Source organism: Carassius carassius, chromosome 18 (genome assembly GCF_963082965.1).
Source record: "Carassius carassius chromosome 18, fCarCar2.1, whole genome shotgun sequence".
Classification (NCBI taxonomy): Eukaryota; Metazoa; Chordata; class Actinopteri; order Cypriniformes; family Cyprinidae; genus Carassius; species Carassius carassius.
The window spans coordinates 13,399,480-13,418,488 of NC_081772.1; the positions used below are offsets into that span (position 1 = coordinate 13,399,480).

The following is a 19,009-nucleotide window of genomic DNA, read 5'->3' on the forward strand; positions in this document are numbered from 1 at the left end:
GTGTGTTAAAGGATAAGACTTTCAGCTCCTAAGCATAGACAAAACCAAAGAACTTGTGTACATAGAATTCCACCAATATACAGACAGAACTGGATCCAGAACTTTGGATCAAACATGCATTATTAACATGTCTAGATTATATACCTTCAGCTTTAATTTTTACTTGCATTATTTTGAAGCTCCAGACCTTCATTGCCACACTGCTACAGATGAAAACACATAAGTCATTTAATAGAACAAGATGTATGAAATGTAAACATCTGAGATGTTGACTGTGTCACAGAGAGGTTTCTAGCACACGCCAGCATTCAGAGACAGCTGTCTCTTAATATCAGGTCACAAGCATCAGACCACATAATGATATTTACTTATGTAAATAATGCATGGTATAGCATAAAACAGTGTGTAGGAAGCTCTATTGATCATTATAGGACACAAAGTCAATAATTACAGCATAGTGTATTTTAGCAGGTTTAATGTTCCATACTAGATACAAGAAATAATACAGAATAGTGCAGCAAGATTTGTACCATCATTATCATTTACACATTATTTTTTATAGAAATTCAGGGTTAAATGTTGTTTTCTAGTTTCAGGGGAAAAGTGATTTGACCAATTTTACAACAGATCCCCTGCTCTTCCTGTTTCTTAACCCATTTGCAAGGAAGGTCATGTCACATCTTAGTCAGACATGTTCTAATGAATAATATGCAAGCTAAGCAAATATATTTATAAGGCAGTCAGTTTGTTTACTCCGTGATATATAATCAAGACCTCTCAAAGACTCTTCATAAAGCACACAGCATCAACTGCTGTACAGAGAAAGGAGAAGATCCAAATGAACCACATTCAACATACAATTATTGATATACTGTAGAAAGGTAGGTGTGAACTTCTCAATGACAGCAGTTATGAATTATAGTGATGATGTTAGGACTTGTAAGGGAACTTTTGTACAATTGAAATCTGAATTTTTTTATGTTTACTGATCAATGGCAGAAACAAGAAAATTACCTGATATCTTAAATAACTGCTTTAATTAATTTTTTTTTAAAATTAATTTATTGTCTTGGCAGTTTGTGTAATTGATAAGAACTATGTTATTTGAATGTTCATTAGTTTTCTAATTTGTGAGCATTTTACAATCAGGTGCAAAATGGCAGTAGCCAGGGTGACAATGGCTGCTTCAAGGACAACCGAAGAAGACCTTGAGGACTTCAGTCCCTATGCACACTTGTCTCAAGAACAGCTGTTGCAGATAGCTATTGAACGAAGTCTAGCTGATACAAATTTAACTCCATGGCAGAATCAACAAGTGCATGCCCACATGCAGCCAGCTGACCCCATAGCTACACAAGGACCGCCATCCAACCCTACCCCAGCAAACCCTCCCAGGTGATTTTTTTCCCCCGTTTCACAGCAATGCCATATACTATTGCTGTCCAGTTCTGTTCCTTGAGGGTTAACATCCTGACGTTTGTAGTGAATCTGAAGACCCTGATTAGCTGCTTCAGCTGTGTTCAGTTAGGGTTGGAGCTTAACTCTGCAGGACAGTGGCCCTCCAGGAACAGTTTGGACACCACTGCCATAGAAGAACCAAAAGAAACTTTCAGTGAACAGTTCTTAAATCGATTTATTTATTAGTTTGAAGAAGTTTTTAAAATCTTAAGAATCTTTTTCCACTATAAACAGTGGTTGAATTGGGATGGTGGGGAGGGTGGTCCTGTGATAATAGATCACTACAACATTTGTCTAATTTTTAAACATTTTATTTAACAAAAAAATCAGCTTTATTAAATGAACTATGGTTTATGAGCTGTTTTCCTTGTGTGGCCTGAAATAGCCTCACAATGTCTAAAGTTTCAAAGCATCCACACACACACACACAAACACACACACATGCATGTACACACACAATCTCTGTGTCTGTATTCTAGATTACTTAAATTATGCCCCTTATTTATGAGTGTGTGATATTGACAAAAATGATCTTATATTTATGGGGGTATTTTTGTCAATAACAATTATTAATATTTTGCTTAATGTGTTTTTGTGCTGGTTTAGGCTTGTCATGGACAAATAAAAATGACACTAAAACCGCCAGTAAGTGTCTGTTTTACTGAATGATTCACTGAATCCTTCAATCAAACGATTCTTTCAAAATTGCTGATTCGAATCGAACCAAGTTGACTGTCTTTATCAATGGATCACTGAATAATTGGCTCACTGGATTTGTTCAAAAACAGATTCATTCAAGAAAGATACATCGCAGTATTGTTCTGAAATGCACAACAGCTCAGCTCCTTGTTTGGAACTATTTCATTTGCAAAATGGGAAAAATTTAACTCATTCAATTAATTTCTTGTCTGTTGAGCTGCTGTATAAAACTAATTTAACATTTGCGATTACGCACACGTGCTGATTCTTGTGTTATATTAATTATATCCTATCCTAAAGGTATAAAAATATATTTAAAAAAACTCACACGGGGTGTTTTCTTTCATTATGTAAATTATAGAGGCATTCTAACTGTATTCAAATAGGCTTCATCATGCAATTAATGCTTTTGGGCTATAAAAACGTGTTTTTTTTGGTTTTTGCAAAGTCACAGACATTCTTGATAATGGCATATAGTGTGAATTAGAACAGGATGATCATTTCTGAATGAACGCATCCCTTCTCTCTCTTTTTCTTCTCTCTCCGTATCGTCCCTCCTCACAATCACATCAAGTAGATATCATATCTTATTATGCGGTCTTCTTTGAAAAGAATGTCAGTAGTTTCACTTTAAACTTTTTCTGTGCGGAAGAATTACGAAAACATGCGTGACTATAAAGAACCTTTTGTGGGAAGGGAGGGCTCCGTGGATGTTAAAGGTTCTTCATGGAACCATAGATGCAAAAGAACCTTTATTTTTAACAGTGCATCAGGTAATCAATCAATGATGTATGTAAATCACTATTATTATTATGCTTCTTGCAAATATATATATATATATATATATATATATATATATATATATATATAAACTTTTGTTGCTGCCTTCCTTTCAGTGAGAAAAAGAGTGCAAACATTTACAGAAATGTTCATAATCGTATCTTCAGTAAGGACCAAGACAAGGTGATTGCTTGGACAAGGCACAATGGAAACCTGCAGGTCACAGTGGAGTATATGAAGTGAGTGGCAAGACAAATTTTACTCAATTTGTGTGTGAGTACTGTTTTTGTGAATATCAACGACTGATTAGTCACAGCCGTATTGATATTCAGACCAAAAGAATGATTGTGTGACAGTCCTATTGCTTTTGTACAGTTCAGTGAACAGGGTGCATTACTCAAAAGCATTGTGAGCTAATTGAACGCAGAGACCACTGGTGGCAATGGTTCTGAGGCTTATGATGCTTTCTGAAAATGCAGCCCAGGTTAATATTGATTAACTTACAGTTCAGACACAATATAGCCATAATATTCCCTCCACATTTCTGAATGACACAACATATGGTTCCCTTCCTGAATGGAATTAATGTTTTTGAACAAATGAGTCAAAGTGGCTTGTTCATAACTCATCACTTATCGCCACCTACTGGCATAAGAATGTAACTCTTCAGATTCTTGCTCTTAAGATTTGTTTGCATATTTGTTCTTCCAGTGATATAGACCCTTTTCTCTCTGCCATTTGGAAAGGGGATGTAAAAGCGCTACAAGACATCATTCATTCCGAATCGAAAAATCTCAATGAACCGAATAAAGATGGTTGGTTACCACTTCACGAGTCTGCATACTATGGCAGTGTCAAGTGCCTTAAGATTTTGCTCAAAGGTAATGAATGAATTAATTTCTTATTATGTCCAGTCCAGAATCACATTCTCCAAAATCACAGCTGTATCTCATCTCTCCCACAGCCAAACCAGAAACAATCAACAAACAAACAAACAAAAGTCAGACGCCGCTCATGCTGGCTGTGTGTCGCAAGCATTTTTCTTGTGTCGAGCACCTCTTGGAGCAAGGAGCTAATCCTAACCTTGCAAATAACCAGTGGGAGACGCCATTGTACAAAGGTAAACATTTTAGCATGATATATCTCTCAATAACTAATGACCAGGAAGAGGTCTGAACAATCCCTCTTGATTTTTACAGCATGCGAGAAAGCTAATGAAGCTATAGTGGAGCTTCTTTTGAGATTTGGCGCTTCACCAACCAAAGCCTGTGTTCAAGGTGGGACTCCACTACATGAAGCAGTGAGGAACAAAAAGTTAAAGATCACTAAGATGTTGATAAAAGCAGGGGCAAAGCTGTGCGCCAGAAATATTTATGGCATTGACTCTCTGTTTATGGCTGCTCAGTGTAATTCTGTTGAAGTGCTTAGCTACCTCATATATAAAGGTAAGATTTTTTTTAATGAATTAAGTACTTAATTTTATTCTAGTAGCATTAATCTAGTGATCTATTATTTAGGGGGTAATGTAAATACCCAGGCAAATGATGATGCATCCGCATTGTTTGAGGCCTGTAAGAATGGTCATGCTAAAGCTGTTGAGATCCTCTTGTCAAAAAGCGCTGATGTTAACATAACCAACAAAACTGGATTACTTCCTATTCATGTTGCAGCAAAGAATGGCCATGACAGGTTAGTAGGCCTACTACAGTATATAACAGTTAATTTCATATGATTCCTTATTACACAGCTCTTTGAAATACTTAATCACAGAATTCAGTGGTCTTAAAGTCAAAGTAGACCATAGAGCAAAAAATAACAGCTATAAGATGAAGCACAACATTACAAACTTTTAAACATTTACTACGACACAAAGGCACAAGTCTGTGTACTTAATTAGGGGAAAGAACTACAATCCCATGAAGCATTGCAAATGACATAAAATATAAGATGATGATTTTATATACAGAAACAAAATATTTTTATTACAAAATATGCATATATATTCAAGTATTTTGAGAACAAAAGGAGATTTGCAGTCCTTCATGGGAGAGGTCTAGCGCAAAATTGTTCTTTTGACTCGCTTGTAGTGATTCTCTGATTGGTGAAGCTTTCTTTGCAGTATCATGGGAAATGTAGTTTTTCACTACAAATTCTACTGTTAACAGTGATTATTAGAAGAAATATAATGTTGAAATATTGTGAACTGATAGATTCAACAAATATTATCATGTTTTGTACATTGTAATGGACTAGTTTTTCTTAGCAGAAACTCTATCACAATACAACCTATAGGTAAAATTATAAAATAATTTCATATCAAATTAGTATCCCATGTCCAAGTATTTATTTATTTAGTGTGTAGCCGTGTAATCAGTAGAAAGATACAGTCAACCAGTCATTGTCACTAGATTTATCCCTTACAGTACATATGTGTTTGGTAAGGTTCATATGCATGGTTTTATCCTTTCTTTTTTAATCAAGTATTGATTTATTCATGAAGAAATAAATCTCTCTCTTTCTTATTCTACTCAGAATTGTCGCCATGCTAATCCCTAGAACTAGCATGGTCAAAGTGAGGTGCTCCGGAATCAGTTCTCTTCATTTTGCTGCAGAAAATAACAGAGATAGCATCCTAGAAATATTAATTGATGCTGGATATGATGTCAACTCGAAGATGTCCGATGATTGGTCAAAAATGTATGAAGATCATCGCAGCACAGCTCTGTACTCAGCTGTGGCAAACAGCAACATTGAGGCAGCTACTATGCTGTTAGAAGCCGGTGCTGATCCAAACCTGGATATTTTCAACCCCCTGTTAGTGGCTGTAAGGATAGGAAGTATGGAAATGGTGGCCTTACTGTTGAAGCACGGTGCTAATGTCAATGCCATGCTGCCAACTCATCCTACCAGCTTCCCGGCAGCTTTGGTTTTTTGTTTGAGGTACATGTTGATGATGAAGTACCTACTGGACAATGGCTACGATGCGCAATCATGTTTTATCTGTCAATATGGCAGTAATCCTCATCCCCCCATTAAACAAGGACAATGGACAAGAAATGGGCGAGAAACAATGTATTATTTAAATGATGAAGCATCAGAATACTGTGTTGAGGTATAGATTTTGTTTTCCAGTCAAAATAACTTAAATAAAATAATATTTCATAATATTATATTAAAATGTAGAAAATATAATATATATGTACAATTATATATATATATGTACATTTACAATGTACATTTACTATTTGCTTTCAAATAAAATGCATTCTTTTTTTTTTTTTTTTTTTTTTTTACAGTTTTGTGAGATCATCTCTACTCCCTCAGTCAGCTGCTGGGTGGGACCCATCATAAACACATTACTTGACTATGTGGGTCACGTTAAGCTCTGCTTTAGAATAAATGAATACCTAGACAGCAACAAAGATTGGGCCCATATTAAAGAAAGATCAGGTAAGAATATTCTTTATAAACTCTTAATTTGGCTGATTATTGACATCTGAAAACTGAATTGATTTTTACACGTTAATGGAACTACAAATGAAAAACTGAAACCCAAGCACTCTCTATTTAAGTTCTTCCTTGCACACTGATGCATCTGTGCAGACTCAAGATTCGTCAACGACTGGGCATCCACAGACTATGTCAAATCAGTGCTCTTCCTTTACCAGAAAGACTAATCATGTTTTTGAGTTATGAACAAGAATCATTTGAAGATATTCCGTGATGAATGGCATGCCATTCTTAAATGTTTACAGAACATGCTGCTTTGAATTCTTTTGTTACAACCATAATTTAATGAATTGTAGATTAAAAAGCTTTAGATTTGAAAATAATTTAGCAGAATTAATTTCTGTTTGTATGGGTAATTATTCTCAATTCATGTAAATAAAATAATATTCAAATGTACATAGTATACATAGAGCATAAAAGGTGCATAACTAGATTGCACACTAAAGCTTTTTATAATGTGACTCAATCTTTCTAGTCTTTAAACTGTGCATTAAACGATTAAATATGTTTAGTGTAATGTTTTGTAATTCTGCTATAATATCATGAAGACAAACTGTATTGTTCTTGTAAATTAGTTAACAGTGATGCAACTTGTCCGATTCTAAGCAGAATTTGAGCTTAGGGTTTTGTGTAACTCCTGTAGTATTAAATGTGTGGTGTTTTCTGTTTGCTTGAGACAGTCTCTGTGATCTTGGGGTAAAATAAAAGTCTTGCATCTCCACAGTTTTATTCAAGCCTGTTGAAAGTCTATTGGTCTTGCTGTATGACAGAGAAGTCTGAGCTGGTCATCAGAATCACAGCTTTTATAAACCTCAAATAAGCAACGGGGTAAAGTGCAACAGCTGCAGGAAAAACAAAGGCCAATTCACACACTGTGCCAACAGGCACATACCAATGCTGAGAAAGTACAATATGTCACTTCTCAGGCATTCAAGACCCAACAAACATCAACATGTTCAGTCATTGAAAACAAGGGGCGACCAACACCAGCTAATGGCATCAGGGGGTCACACACTAATCAGACAAAATCTGACAAACATGTCTGTTGATGTTTGTTGGCATCTGTGGGTGCAGTGTGAGTTGGCCTTTAGAGGTAAAAGGTGAAACTTAATTGGGGACCACCGTAAGTCTTATGATCAGTGTACATTTACATCCCTTAAGAAGACCTCTTATATCATTCTGAATCAAGCTAACTGCAGTTTACATAAGCACTATAATTAGACAATAAGCCAAACACATTTAAATATAACTTCTGCCACATATTCTAGCTCAGAACTTTTAATCCTGTTGAGAAAAAAGAGAGAGATAGATAAATAAAATTAAATAAGAAATAAATTAACCATATTTTGTTCGTAAATTAATTTTAAAACTATATATTTAACCAAACTTGTTTAAAAATGTCAAGCAGAATCGAGATGTTTTCTTTTTTTCTCTTTTGAGAACATTAAATCTCCACTGGTGTCTGTACAAACACAGAGGTGTCTTCTTTCTGACCCCTGGAAGACCTTATAATGAAACAAGGTCTCACAAATGCAAAAGTCTGTTACACAACCCTCTTGTTTATTTGATTATGGTTGTCAAATTATTCAGCCATTATACACATTGGTAAGTAAAAAGGGCTCATTGTTACATCAGGCCAAACAAAGAGTATTAAACAAGTGTATAACCTTTATCTTAACTCCACTTGACCTTAACTTAATAGCTTTATCTATAAATAAAGAATAAGGTATTCACAGAGTGCTATTCTGTGTACTGTTTGTCTCGTAGCCTTGACCCACTTGTAACATGACCCAGCAAAAACAGCATAATAATTTAACCCTGTTACACGCAAACAGCTTCAATTAATAAAGCCAGTGTATGAAGGGAAGTCCAACCATCATTTACAATCACATACTAAACTCTTAAATTATTTTTTATTATCTTTCTAAATCCACTTCAATCAAGAAATCTTCTTTATTGGGTATTTTCAGCAAATATATTTCTGGAATCACAATTCACTGCACCAGAGCTCAAAGATATTTTTCGTAATCTACACCAGGTCTGCAACCTCTCAAGAACAGCAATAGCTAAGAGGGTGATCTTGGCACACTGCATATCACGTGTACCCAGAGTCGGTGTGGGGTGACAGTTAAAGACCTCTCTTAGCAGAGAGCTAAACAGGTCCCAGTGCGAGCAAGTGTCCAGTGTGCCACTCAACATTGGGATAAACAAAACAAACTTTTCTGTTTGGAAATCTGACACGTTGTTAAGGAAGAGGAAAAGAAAAGAAAAACATTTTGAAGTGGTAAGTAGCTTATTTTTTGTTGTTAATTCTGGCTTGTGTTAGAGTGTGTTGGATGAAGGTCAAGTATACACTGGTCCATTAATATTGTAAAAATGTTGAGAGATTAATATAATTTTGTTCAGCATTGGTACTGACTCATACTCTTTGGTTTTATTAAAATTATGTTTTATATTTATTTATTTTATGCACCTTTACCTGCTGTTTACAAAAGTTGTAATTGTACTATCTTTTTTATATGCTAAAACAGAGGCATGAATGAAAACTTAAAGGGATCATTCACCAAAAAATTGCAATTCTGTCATTATTTACTAACCCCCATGTCATTCCAAACCAGTATGACTTTCTTCTATAAAAAGATATTTTGAGAAATGTCTTACATGTTTGTTTGTTTTTCTATCCATACAGTCAGTGATTACCAACACTCTTTGAAAGATCTTGGTGCAATCATACCGGTATAAAACTACATGAAGTGAATGACAGTTTTCAGTTTTGGATGAGCTATCCCTTTAAGACTAAACAACTGAAAAACATAGAAAGGATAAATTCCTTGTCCCTTGTGACAGACTCTTCAGTTTTTTTTTCATGCAAACTTTTCCCAATGAGGCTTGGGGGGAAAAGCAGCACACACACACACACACAAAGCATTTAAAAAAATTATTTTTACAATATATTTATATGTGGTATTAATTTTACAACCATCGAAAGTGTATCATGTCTTACACTAATGTGTAACACATGCAATTATTATTATTATTATTTTGTCAGTAACACAATTAATGCAGGGGTGGAGCTAGGGTTGTCCATCGCACTCGCAACTAGTGCTTCTGTTTCTTTTTCTTGACAAGAATTGAGGTAATTTAGACACAGAACGTCTTAACCACCACATCAAACAGGAAACTTTTCAGACACACACTCCAACTTCTCCTCAGTGCCAGGGGCTGTTAATGAGCACAGAGAAGCTACAAGTGACAAGGAAGCTTCAATAGACCAACAGTGAACTGCGGTCAGATGAGAGGTTGTCAGGCCATGTCAGTAAAAACAAAAATTTTCCTGTCCTGTCAGCTGTTATACTGTGTTCGTCATAGCTTGTGCTCTTCAAATGCTTACACGAATACGGCGGTGCACACTGAATTATATTAAAGAGCTATATCATAATAACATAAATGAAACTACGAGCATGCCGTAGTTATGTCGTCAATTAAGTCATGGAGTTACCAATGGTGATTAAAGCTGCCTTAAAGGATGCAAGTATTTGTTATGAGTCACATTTAAGAGCATGTCTCTAAAATGCAGTGGTTTTCAGAACTGTCCTGGAGCAGCCAGCACTGGCTTCTTTTAAATGCAACCAAGGCTCAATCAGACTGAAAAGCCTTCATGAAGGCTATACACCTTAATCAATCCGATTGAGCTCGATCGGAATGAAATTTGAAGGGGGTGGTTTATTCCTTTTCTAATACGATTAAGAGTGCATGTAAACATGATCAGATTGCACCCCGAAAATGAAATAGGTTAAAGACATAAGATTGCGGAATGAATGGCTCTTCTTTTTGAATAAAGTGATGTATAAATGCATGTCCTGTCATTATAAAACTCCCCTTTCACTCGGCAACTGTGAAGTAGAGCAGGACAAACTCACACCTGGGCTCCATTCTTCGTATGTCGCGAAATGAAATGTCACATCCAAGATGATATCATCGCGCTAATCAGGATCATAATTCAGTTTTTCGAATGCACCTGTTGTTGATGATTGTTTTGGCTGGATTGAGTTATCTGGGGGATAGCGTAGGGCATAACAGTCCTTTCCCCCTCATTGGAAAAGCATGGTGTAGACTCAGAATGGCCTACATAAAATAATTTCTGCTGCTCGACAGAGTAACATATGTATACAAACTGATCCGTATTGGGTCGGACTGTCCGTACGGTATCTGTGACTGGACACACGACCCAACGGAGTGGACAAAGGTGTCGTTTCCCGACATTTTTTGTTAACTAATAGAGCAAGAGACAGCTTACTACAAGCGAGAACGATACGGATTGTGAAAAGTAAACATTTGACGTTTTGTTTTGCTTTGCTTAATTTTAATAGAGTGATAAACACTTGAGTAAAAGCCTGTCGTATTTTATTATTGATATATAACAAATATTAGTAACATTGACAAAACAGGTCCACTGAAGTGCCTTAAAATGCGCAGCTTTATTCTATGTGGTGTGTGCAGTGGCTGCCTAATCATTTTCACAAATACATTCCGTAACATAAATATATAACATGAAAATTATTATATAAAATACGAAAAAAACAACTATCTGTGCTACCTGCTCAGTGCTACCTCCAGTAGTCCGTCGGTTTATCAGTCATATACACCTTCAGATCAGGTTTTTTTACTTATTAGAGGTACAGAACACCACACAGCAACTTTTCGGCACTGCACCAAGCAGAAATCAATCGAAATCTTCACAAAAAGTAAAGATCAAGCACCTAATAAGGTCTCTGCACATTAATTCAAATGGTTTGTTTTCCCTCATGGCATAAACAGATGTGACGTTTTTGTGGGCATTCCCACCAATGGCGAATAAGTCAATACTGAATCTGACAGTAATGTTGCACGATGTTGTTTTATTACATGGTCACTTTTGCTTTGTCTTTTATTACAGATATTTTTTGCATTTTAATCTAAATCACACAGTGTCCGTCCATGAAGGATGTAGCCTGTCAAACATACAAAACTGTTAGTCAATCAAAGAAGTGGGAGAGTTTACTTCTGAGTCTACAATCAGCCACACCTATTCAAACGTTGCATTAAGATTACAAAACAAACAAAAAAAGCAGTTCATGACCCTTTTAAATTGTAATAATATTTCATGATATTATTATTATTTTTTTACTGTATTTATCACAGAAATGCAGTCTAGGTGACCATAAATCAAACACCTTAAATCAGAAATCTGTCAGATTAGCTGTCTGTCCTAATCAAGTAAGCTAATTAAATTTGCAATAATAGTTTTCTGTGATTAGTATGCCAAGCAAACAGATGTTAGTCCAGTAGGTTCATTAAGTAGGCCTGATGATTGTTTTGATTGTCTCAGGATCCAACATGGCAGACGCCCATGTGTCCATGCCAGGTACAACAGACACCTACATGGACTTTGCTGACTACAGTCTCTACAGCGACCTGTCTGAAGATGAGCTCATGCAGCTGGCAATTGAGCGGAGCATTGCTGATACTCACAACTCTGCGTCAGGCACTGAAAGCTCAAAGACCCCCATTGCTCCAAACAGGCCAGCAGCCCGATGGCAAGTTCCACCATCATATCCTCCCCAGCCACAACCAGAACTGACAGCGTGTCCCGCAAATCCACCCAGGTAAAGTTTGCTGTGCATCATTCAAAATGAAATGAGGTGCCGTCATAAAACAAACTCTCCCTGTGAGTATTAAAATAACCAGTGCTTAGCACATCATACTCACACTAACCTTTACTAAGTACATACTTACTTTAAAATAGTGTTTTTTGTTCAAAATTATGTAGGAAAGGTAATTAATTTATGACAAGAGTGCACCATCATAACAGGAGTTCTGACCTTTGCGTTTTTCCTCTAATAAACACTTAAGAAATAAATAGAAATTATATATCAACTGAAAACTTAAAATCTAAAACTTCATCCTTTAAAACCCTTTTTAGAATCAGACATTGCATTACCATGAAAATGGTACATCAATATCGTGTTAATAATAAAATGTTTTTGTTTATGAATAAGTTTGGGTTGTGCACTTTCAAGTCTATTTAAAAAAATGTGAGTTACAGTTAATATCTGCACAGATTTGCAACATGTTTATTGCCAAATTTACACCAAGCTACACCTTTACTTTTAAATAGATATCTATTTTATTTTTTTTATGCAAAATTATCAAGACTGCATGTAAAACATAAGATCAAAACATTAACATCAGTGTATTGCGACAAAAAAAAATTCTCACAGAGAAAGTAACAATATCACTTTGAGATGCCTACCGCACCTTCTCTGATGGCTGACACAACAGCTTCACACCTGTTCCTCTTCTTTTAAAGGTCAAGACTAGAATGAGGAGCAACCTGAGTTGTTCAAGTTTACATGCCACCATGCATAAAAATAGAAACACTATCCTTTGCTGTGCCCCAATCCACTTGTTTAAATTTCCCCTGTAATCTAACATTGTCAACTCTTCAACTAGTGTTACAGTAGTAGATTTATGTTTAATTGCAATGATAACATGTAGGTAATTTAATAAAAAACAGAAATTCTGAAAATGATCGCATCCCCTTTCAGTGGAAGTCCAAGGATTGTGCAATAGTTAGAGATCTGAGGCAGCATTAAATAGACTCATATGAATTAAAATCTTTTTTTTTTTTTTTTTCAAAGAGTAACAATATGTCCACAGGATGTAAATTCAGTAAGTCACTTTGTTACTGGTAATGGCAAGCGAATGATGGAATACCGAAAATATGATGGAAGTTTGCAAGTTGCCCATGTGCCTGAAGAGTGAGTGATTGCACAATTACATGACAATACAATATAATGTGCTCATTAGTATGTAAGAAAAGTGTGGTTCTTTCTATGCTTGAAAAGACTAAAATAAATATCATATATACATATATATATATATATTTTTTTTTTGTAGTAAAATGTAATTAAAAAATGTATGATATAAAATACTAATTATTCTAGAGCTATGCATAAGTAGATGTGTTTCAGTGCCAGTGTGCAGTACATTAATCCAACTGCACAAAATATGCACTACCATTTCAAATGTTGGGGTCAGTAAGAATTTTTAGTCTTCGAAAAAAATGTCACGCCCACTAAGGCTGCATTTATTATAAACAATTCAGTAAAACAGTAATATTGTGAAATAATATTACAATTTAAAATAACTGTTTATGTATTAAAATTTAATTTATTCCTGTGATGGTAAAGATGACATTTCAGCAGTCATTACTCCAGTCTTCAGTGTCACATGATCCTTCAGAAATCATTCTAATATGCTGATATGCTTTTCAATAAACATTTCTTATTATCAATGCTGAAAACAGTTGTGATGCGAAAGAGCCCAAACTTAGAAATATTAATATATGTAATCGTCTCACCTGCAACACTTAATGCATCAAAATAAAATGTTAAAAAATTTCTTCCTTAGGGAGCTTGATCCTATTGCTAAGGCCATTTTGGAAGGAGATGTAGGATCAGTGAAACTGTTGGTTAAGCAACCTGGGTGCAACCTTCTTAAACCAAATAAAGATGGATGGATGCCTTTGCACGAGGCGGCATATTATGGACAAGATCAATGTATTAAAATTCTCCTGAGAGGTAGTGCACACTCATTTAAAAAATAAATCCATTGAACTTTATTAAGCCGAGCTGTAACAGATTGTTCTGGCTTTGTTCATGAATACTATTTTCATAGCTCAACCTGGGATGATCAACCAGTGCACTTTGAATGAGCAGACTGCTTTAATGATAGCTGTGGTAATGGAACATCTTGCATGTATGGAGTGTCTTCTAGAGAAAGGAGCTGATCCTGATATTACCAATAAGGATAGGGAGACTCCCCTTTACAAAGGTAATATTCTATCAATCTATCTATCTGGCCTGGATTACCAGCCTCGACCCACAACATTTCATTTAAAAACATCAATTCTTAAAAAATATATATTTTGTTCTGCTCTTGATTTAATGTGGCTTTTAGTGGTGTGATGGAAATTTGATCATTTCTATACATATCTGTAGCTTGTGAGAAGGAAAACCCAACAATGGTTGCCATGTTACTGAATTATGGCGCCTCTGTGAATAAGAACTGTATTCAAGGCTGGACCGCTCTCCATGAGAGTGTGTGCAGGAACAATGTGGAAATCTGTGAGATGCTGTTGAAAGCTGGAGCCAAAGTCGGCATGCCCAACATGTACGGAATCACTCCTATCTTTGTGGCCGCCCAAAGTGGAAAAGTGGATGCACTTCGCATGCTTTTAAAAAATGGTAAAATCGTTCACTGTCATTTGGTCTGTTATTTCCCTTTCTGTTCCACTGTTGCTTTGTGATGTATTGCATCTGACGTAATGCATCCCACCTCAATCAGGTGCCGATCTCAACAGCGAGGCTGCAGATGGAGCCACAGCACTGTATGAGGCCTGTAAAAATGGTCATGAGGGCACTGTACAGTTTCTTCTATCTCAAAATGCAGATGCCAACAAGCCAGGCAAAACAGGACTGTTGCCAATTCATATAGCTGCCCAGCATGGTAATGATAGGTATGCATTCTGAATTTGTATGAATGAATGAATTTGCTTGGGAAGGAATTTCCTCAGGTCACAGTTCATATACATAACTTGTTTATATGCAAAGGCCATTGGTTCTTAAGAGTTTTGGCTTAGTACATCTCATGCTCTCGCATTGATTTTCAGCAAAGACCTCCTTACTTTCGGGTGTACCCACAAAATTGTCAGGGCAACTAAGTAAGTCTCAATGGGTGATTAAGAGCAGTGCTGTGGCTAGAGGGTGCTAATCCTGTAACTTTAACTCAAGTAGGAGCAAATGGGTATTTTTTGGTTTTATTTTAAAAATACAATTTCTGATAAGTGCTCTTTCTTCTGACATACGTGTTAAGTCTTTTTAACTCTTCTAGTTTATTGTGTGCATGGTCTTTTACTAACCTAACAGTAAAATTAATCATCCCATAGCATAATTCTGTAACACTTTAGAATAATGGTCCATTAGTTAATGTTAGTTAATTGATTAATTAGCATGAACAAACAATGAACAATACATTTATTACTGTATTAATTCATCTTTGTTAATGTTAATGAAAATACAGTTATTCATTGTTAGTTCATGGTAATTCACAGTGCATTAACTAATATTAACAAGCACAACTTTTGATTTGAATAATGCATTAGTAAATGTTGAAATTAGCATCAACTAAGATTAATAAATGCTGTAGAAGGATTTTTCTTGCTTAGTTCATGTTAACTAAAGTAGTTAACTAACATTAACTAATGGACCATTATTCAAAAGTGTTACCTATAATTCTTTATAGCTTGACATGTTTAGGGATGGGAATCGTTCCTCTTAACTATTTCAATTACTTTACAGCTCCAATGACAGTTATTTTAAAATGTTAAAGTAAAAAAAAAAAAAAAAAACGGCTTAGCACATAAGGTGTATCTTTAACTTATTAAAGGGAATCAGGCTAAATACAGTATGTTGTTTTTTGATTTACAAAAAAAAAGAAATTATTGAGTCATTAATTTAGAAAAGTGGACTACACTACACTGTATGTTTTTAATTCACTAGAAAGAATTGAATTATTTGTTTGGAAATCGAAATACTCTATTCGCATTGTAGTCTTTTGCGCCTTGTAGATTCCGTAGAGGCATTGTGGCACATTCAAAACATCTTTTTATGTTTAACATGAGCACAGCATTTTTAGAATGCAGTATGTGCAAGACGCTGCAAAAAAACACGCTACAATAGTCAAACATGTTTATATAGAAAAAATAAACAAAAAATGCTGTGCAGCAATATATAAAATCTTGTTCTGCGTCAATGTCCCCTAAAAAGCACGTCCTCTTCCATACTTTTCGGTTCCCAACCCTAGCTAGAACTGTTTCTCTATCATTGCATCATTGCTAATCACTACATACAAGCTTTTCTTCTTATCAAAAAATTATTTTTTCCATCTTATAACGCCATTTCACCCTAATGGTCCCATTCTAACATGACATTCAAGAGTATTTTAGTGTACACTAGCAAGCACACTAGCACTCAAGAACACAAAACTTCTCATTTTCAGTATCATATCCATGCTGATCCCAGCCACAAGCAAGGCCAGAGTGAGGCGTTCAGGTATCAGCCCCCTCCATTTAGCAGCGGAGCGCAACAGAAACGATATTCTTGAGTTACTGATCGAGGCTGGCTTTGATGTCAATGCCACGTTGTCCGAGGGTCGTTCTATGATGTATGAAGATCGTCGCAGCACAGCTCTATACTTTGCTGTCATGAACAACAACATCAATGCTACCACCATGCTCCTGAAGGCTGGTGCTAATCCAAACCTGGACACATTCAACCCAATCCTAGTGGCCCTAAGGCAGGGTTGCATCCAGACAGTGACTTTGCTGGTTGAATATGGTGCTAATGTCAATTCCTACATCCCAACTCACCCAACTACCTTTCCAGCCAGTGTTATGTTCTGCATGAAGTATCTGACTTTACTGAAGTATCTAATGGATAATGGCTGCGATGCCTTGTCATGTTTCAATTGTGTTTATGGCAGCAATCCTCATCCACCTATAAAAACTAGGTGTAATCCAAGATATGATTTAGATGAAGCTGTACAAAAGACTTGTATTCAGGTAAGTGGCCTGAAGCCACATATAACTAGTGTAATATTTATTTCTGAAATGTAAATTTGTATAATGTTAGCAGTACCACATTTTACACCACTTTTTACTAGTTCTGTGAGGTGATCTCTAGCGAACACGTCTCCCGCTGGGCAGGACCGATTATAGACGTGCTGCTTGATTATGTTGGGCATGTGAAACTGTGTGCACGACTCATTGAACATCTGGACAGTTTCCATGAGTGGCAGTGCATCAAAGAGAGAGCAAGTATGTGCACCTATACCCTTTGCTTAAATTATTCACATATGCAAATGCTTTCAGTCACCTGTGTATCATTTGCTGGTTCTGATTGCAGTGCCTCCACGCCCACTCATGCAGCTCTGCAGACTGAAAATCCGCAAGCTGCTCGGGATCAAGAGACTGAAGAAAATTCAGAAGCTTCCAGTTGCTCCAAGGTTGATCAAATTCCTAAATCATCAAGAACGAAAGCAAGACTTTTAAGCCTGCTTTTGAATGTTGACTCTTAGTAAACACAGAGAGAACAATTCCATTAGAAAATCATATACTTCTGTTTGCAGAGCTTGCATTGAGCTAAAATTATGGAATAAATTTCTTTTTGTCTGGGTCAATTTTTTGCACAAATGTACTGCTTAATATTATAATAAAAATGCATTTACCTGAAATTAACACAGTTTTTGTTTTATCCAGCTGTATTCACTGTGTGCAACTTATAACATCCAAGTGAAAGATATAACACCGACATGTTATAAAAAAAAATAAACAACCAGAATCATTGAGCTGGAAAATGATCACCCCCTTGTGTCAGTATTTTGTTGAAAACCTTTTGCATTAATTACAGACTTTAGTCTGTTGAGATTTGTCTCTATTAACTTTGCACATCTAGACTTTGCAATATTTGCCCACTCTTCTTTGCAGAAATGCTCAAATTCAGTTAAATTTGATGATTACCGTTCGTGGACTGCAGTCTTCAAGTCATTCCACAGATTTTCATTGGGGTTTAAGTCTGGGCTCTGACTAGGCCATGCAAGGACATTCACCTTTTCCTCTTTTAACCTTTTCCTCTTTGGGTCATTGTCATGTTGGAAGGTAAACCTTCTTCCCACTGACAACATTCTGGCAGAGGGCAGCAGATTTTCCTCAAGCATTTGACGGTATTTTGCCACATGCATTTTTCCTTCTATCCTGACAAATGCTCCAATCCCTGCTGCAGAGAAACACCCCAAAAACAGGATATTACAACTTCCATGCTTTACTGGAGGAATGCTGTTATTTGGATGGTGAGCTGAATCGGATTTCCACAGGATATAGTTTGGCGTTGAGGCCAAATAATAAAATTTTAGTCTCATCTGCCTCAGAATCTTTAAAGTGGGTTTTGGCAAAGCTCAGTCGTTACTGCGTGTGGCCTTTCGTGAGTGGCTTTTTTCTTGCAACTCTCTCATACAAGCCACATTTGTGGAGAATGCACACAATGACCACTCCTTGTCCTTAATTCCTGAGGCTGCTTCAGAGTTGCTGTAAGACTCTTGGTCGCCTCTCTGAGCAAGTTCCTCCTGGCTCTTTCATACAGTTTAGAGTGACATCCTGATCCAGGGAGGGTCTGTGTTTTGCCAAAAACCTTCCACTTCTCAATAATAGACTTCACTGTGCTTCTAGGCATTGATAAATCATTTGAATGTTTTTTTAATCAATCTCCTGACTTGTGCCTGTCCACACCTTTATCCCGGAGATCTTTTGACAGTGCCTTGCCACCCACAGTATATTGTTTGCTTCAGTTGCACTACCAAGGACAGAAATGCTCCAGGAAAGCTCTTTTCATGCTGAGCTCATCAAAAAGACCACAGCTGATCAATGCTGCTGCTTTGTGTGCCTTTGAGAAGGGTGATTGGGTGT

The 19,009-nt window shown here is 36.2% G+C and overlaps 2 protein-coding genes across 5 annotated transcripts; both read left to right on the top strand.

Annotated features, from left to right (window-relative positions):
- Positions 1–785: 785 nt before the first annotated feature.
- LOC132092440 (ankyrin repeat and SOCS box protein 2-like) lies at positions 786–7,168 on the top strand. The gene is made up of 10 exons (XM_059498674.1): positions 786–881; positions 1,150–1,395; positions 3,054–3,176; positions 3,649–3,818; positions 3,902–4,057; positions 4,137–4,382; positions 4,455–4,626; positions 5,470–6,049; positions 6,234–6,387; positions 6,510–7,168. Exons 2-10 carry the CDS (start codon positions 1,157–1,159, stop codon positions 6,659–6,661), a joined length of 1,992 nt encoding a protein of 663 aa, XP_059354657.1. The 5' UTR covers positions 786–881; positions 1,150–1,156; the 3' UTR covers positions 6,662–7,168.
- Positions 7,169–8,582: 1,414 nt separating this feature from the next.
- Positions 8,583–17,910, top strand: LOC132092456 (ankyrin repeat and SOCS box protein 2-like). 4 transcript variants are annotated; one of them, XM_059498695.1, is made up of 11 exons: positions 8,584–8,731; positions 11,816–12,092; positions 13,128–13,247; positions 13,900–14,069; positions 14,167–14,322; positions 14,490–14,735; positions 14,836–15,007; positions 15,161–15,211; positions 16,549–17,110; positions 17,212–17,365; positions 17,454–17,910. In XM_059498695.1, the coding sequence occupies exons 2-11, from the start codon at positions 11,824–11,826 to the stop codon at positions 17,597–17,599; spliced, it is 2,046 nt and encodes a 681-aa protein (XP_059354678.1). In that variant the 5' UTR covers positions 8,584–8,731; positions 11,816–11,823; the 3' UTR covers positions 17,600–17,910. The 4 variants fall into 4 exon arrangements, with proteins under 4 accessions (XP_059354680.1, XP_059354678.1, XP_059354681.1 ...); XM_059498696.1 differs by lacking the exon at positions 8,584–8,731 and adding an exon at positions 9,165–9,183; XM_059498697.1 differs by lacking the exon at positions 15,161–15,211 and having other exon boundaries at positions 8,583–8,731.
- The last annotated feature ends 1,099 nt before the right edge of the window (positions 17,911–19,009 follow it).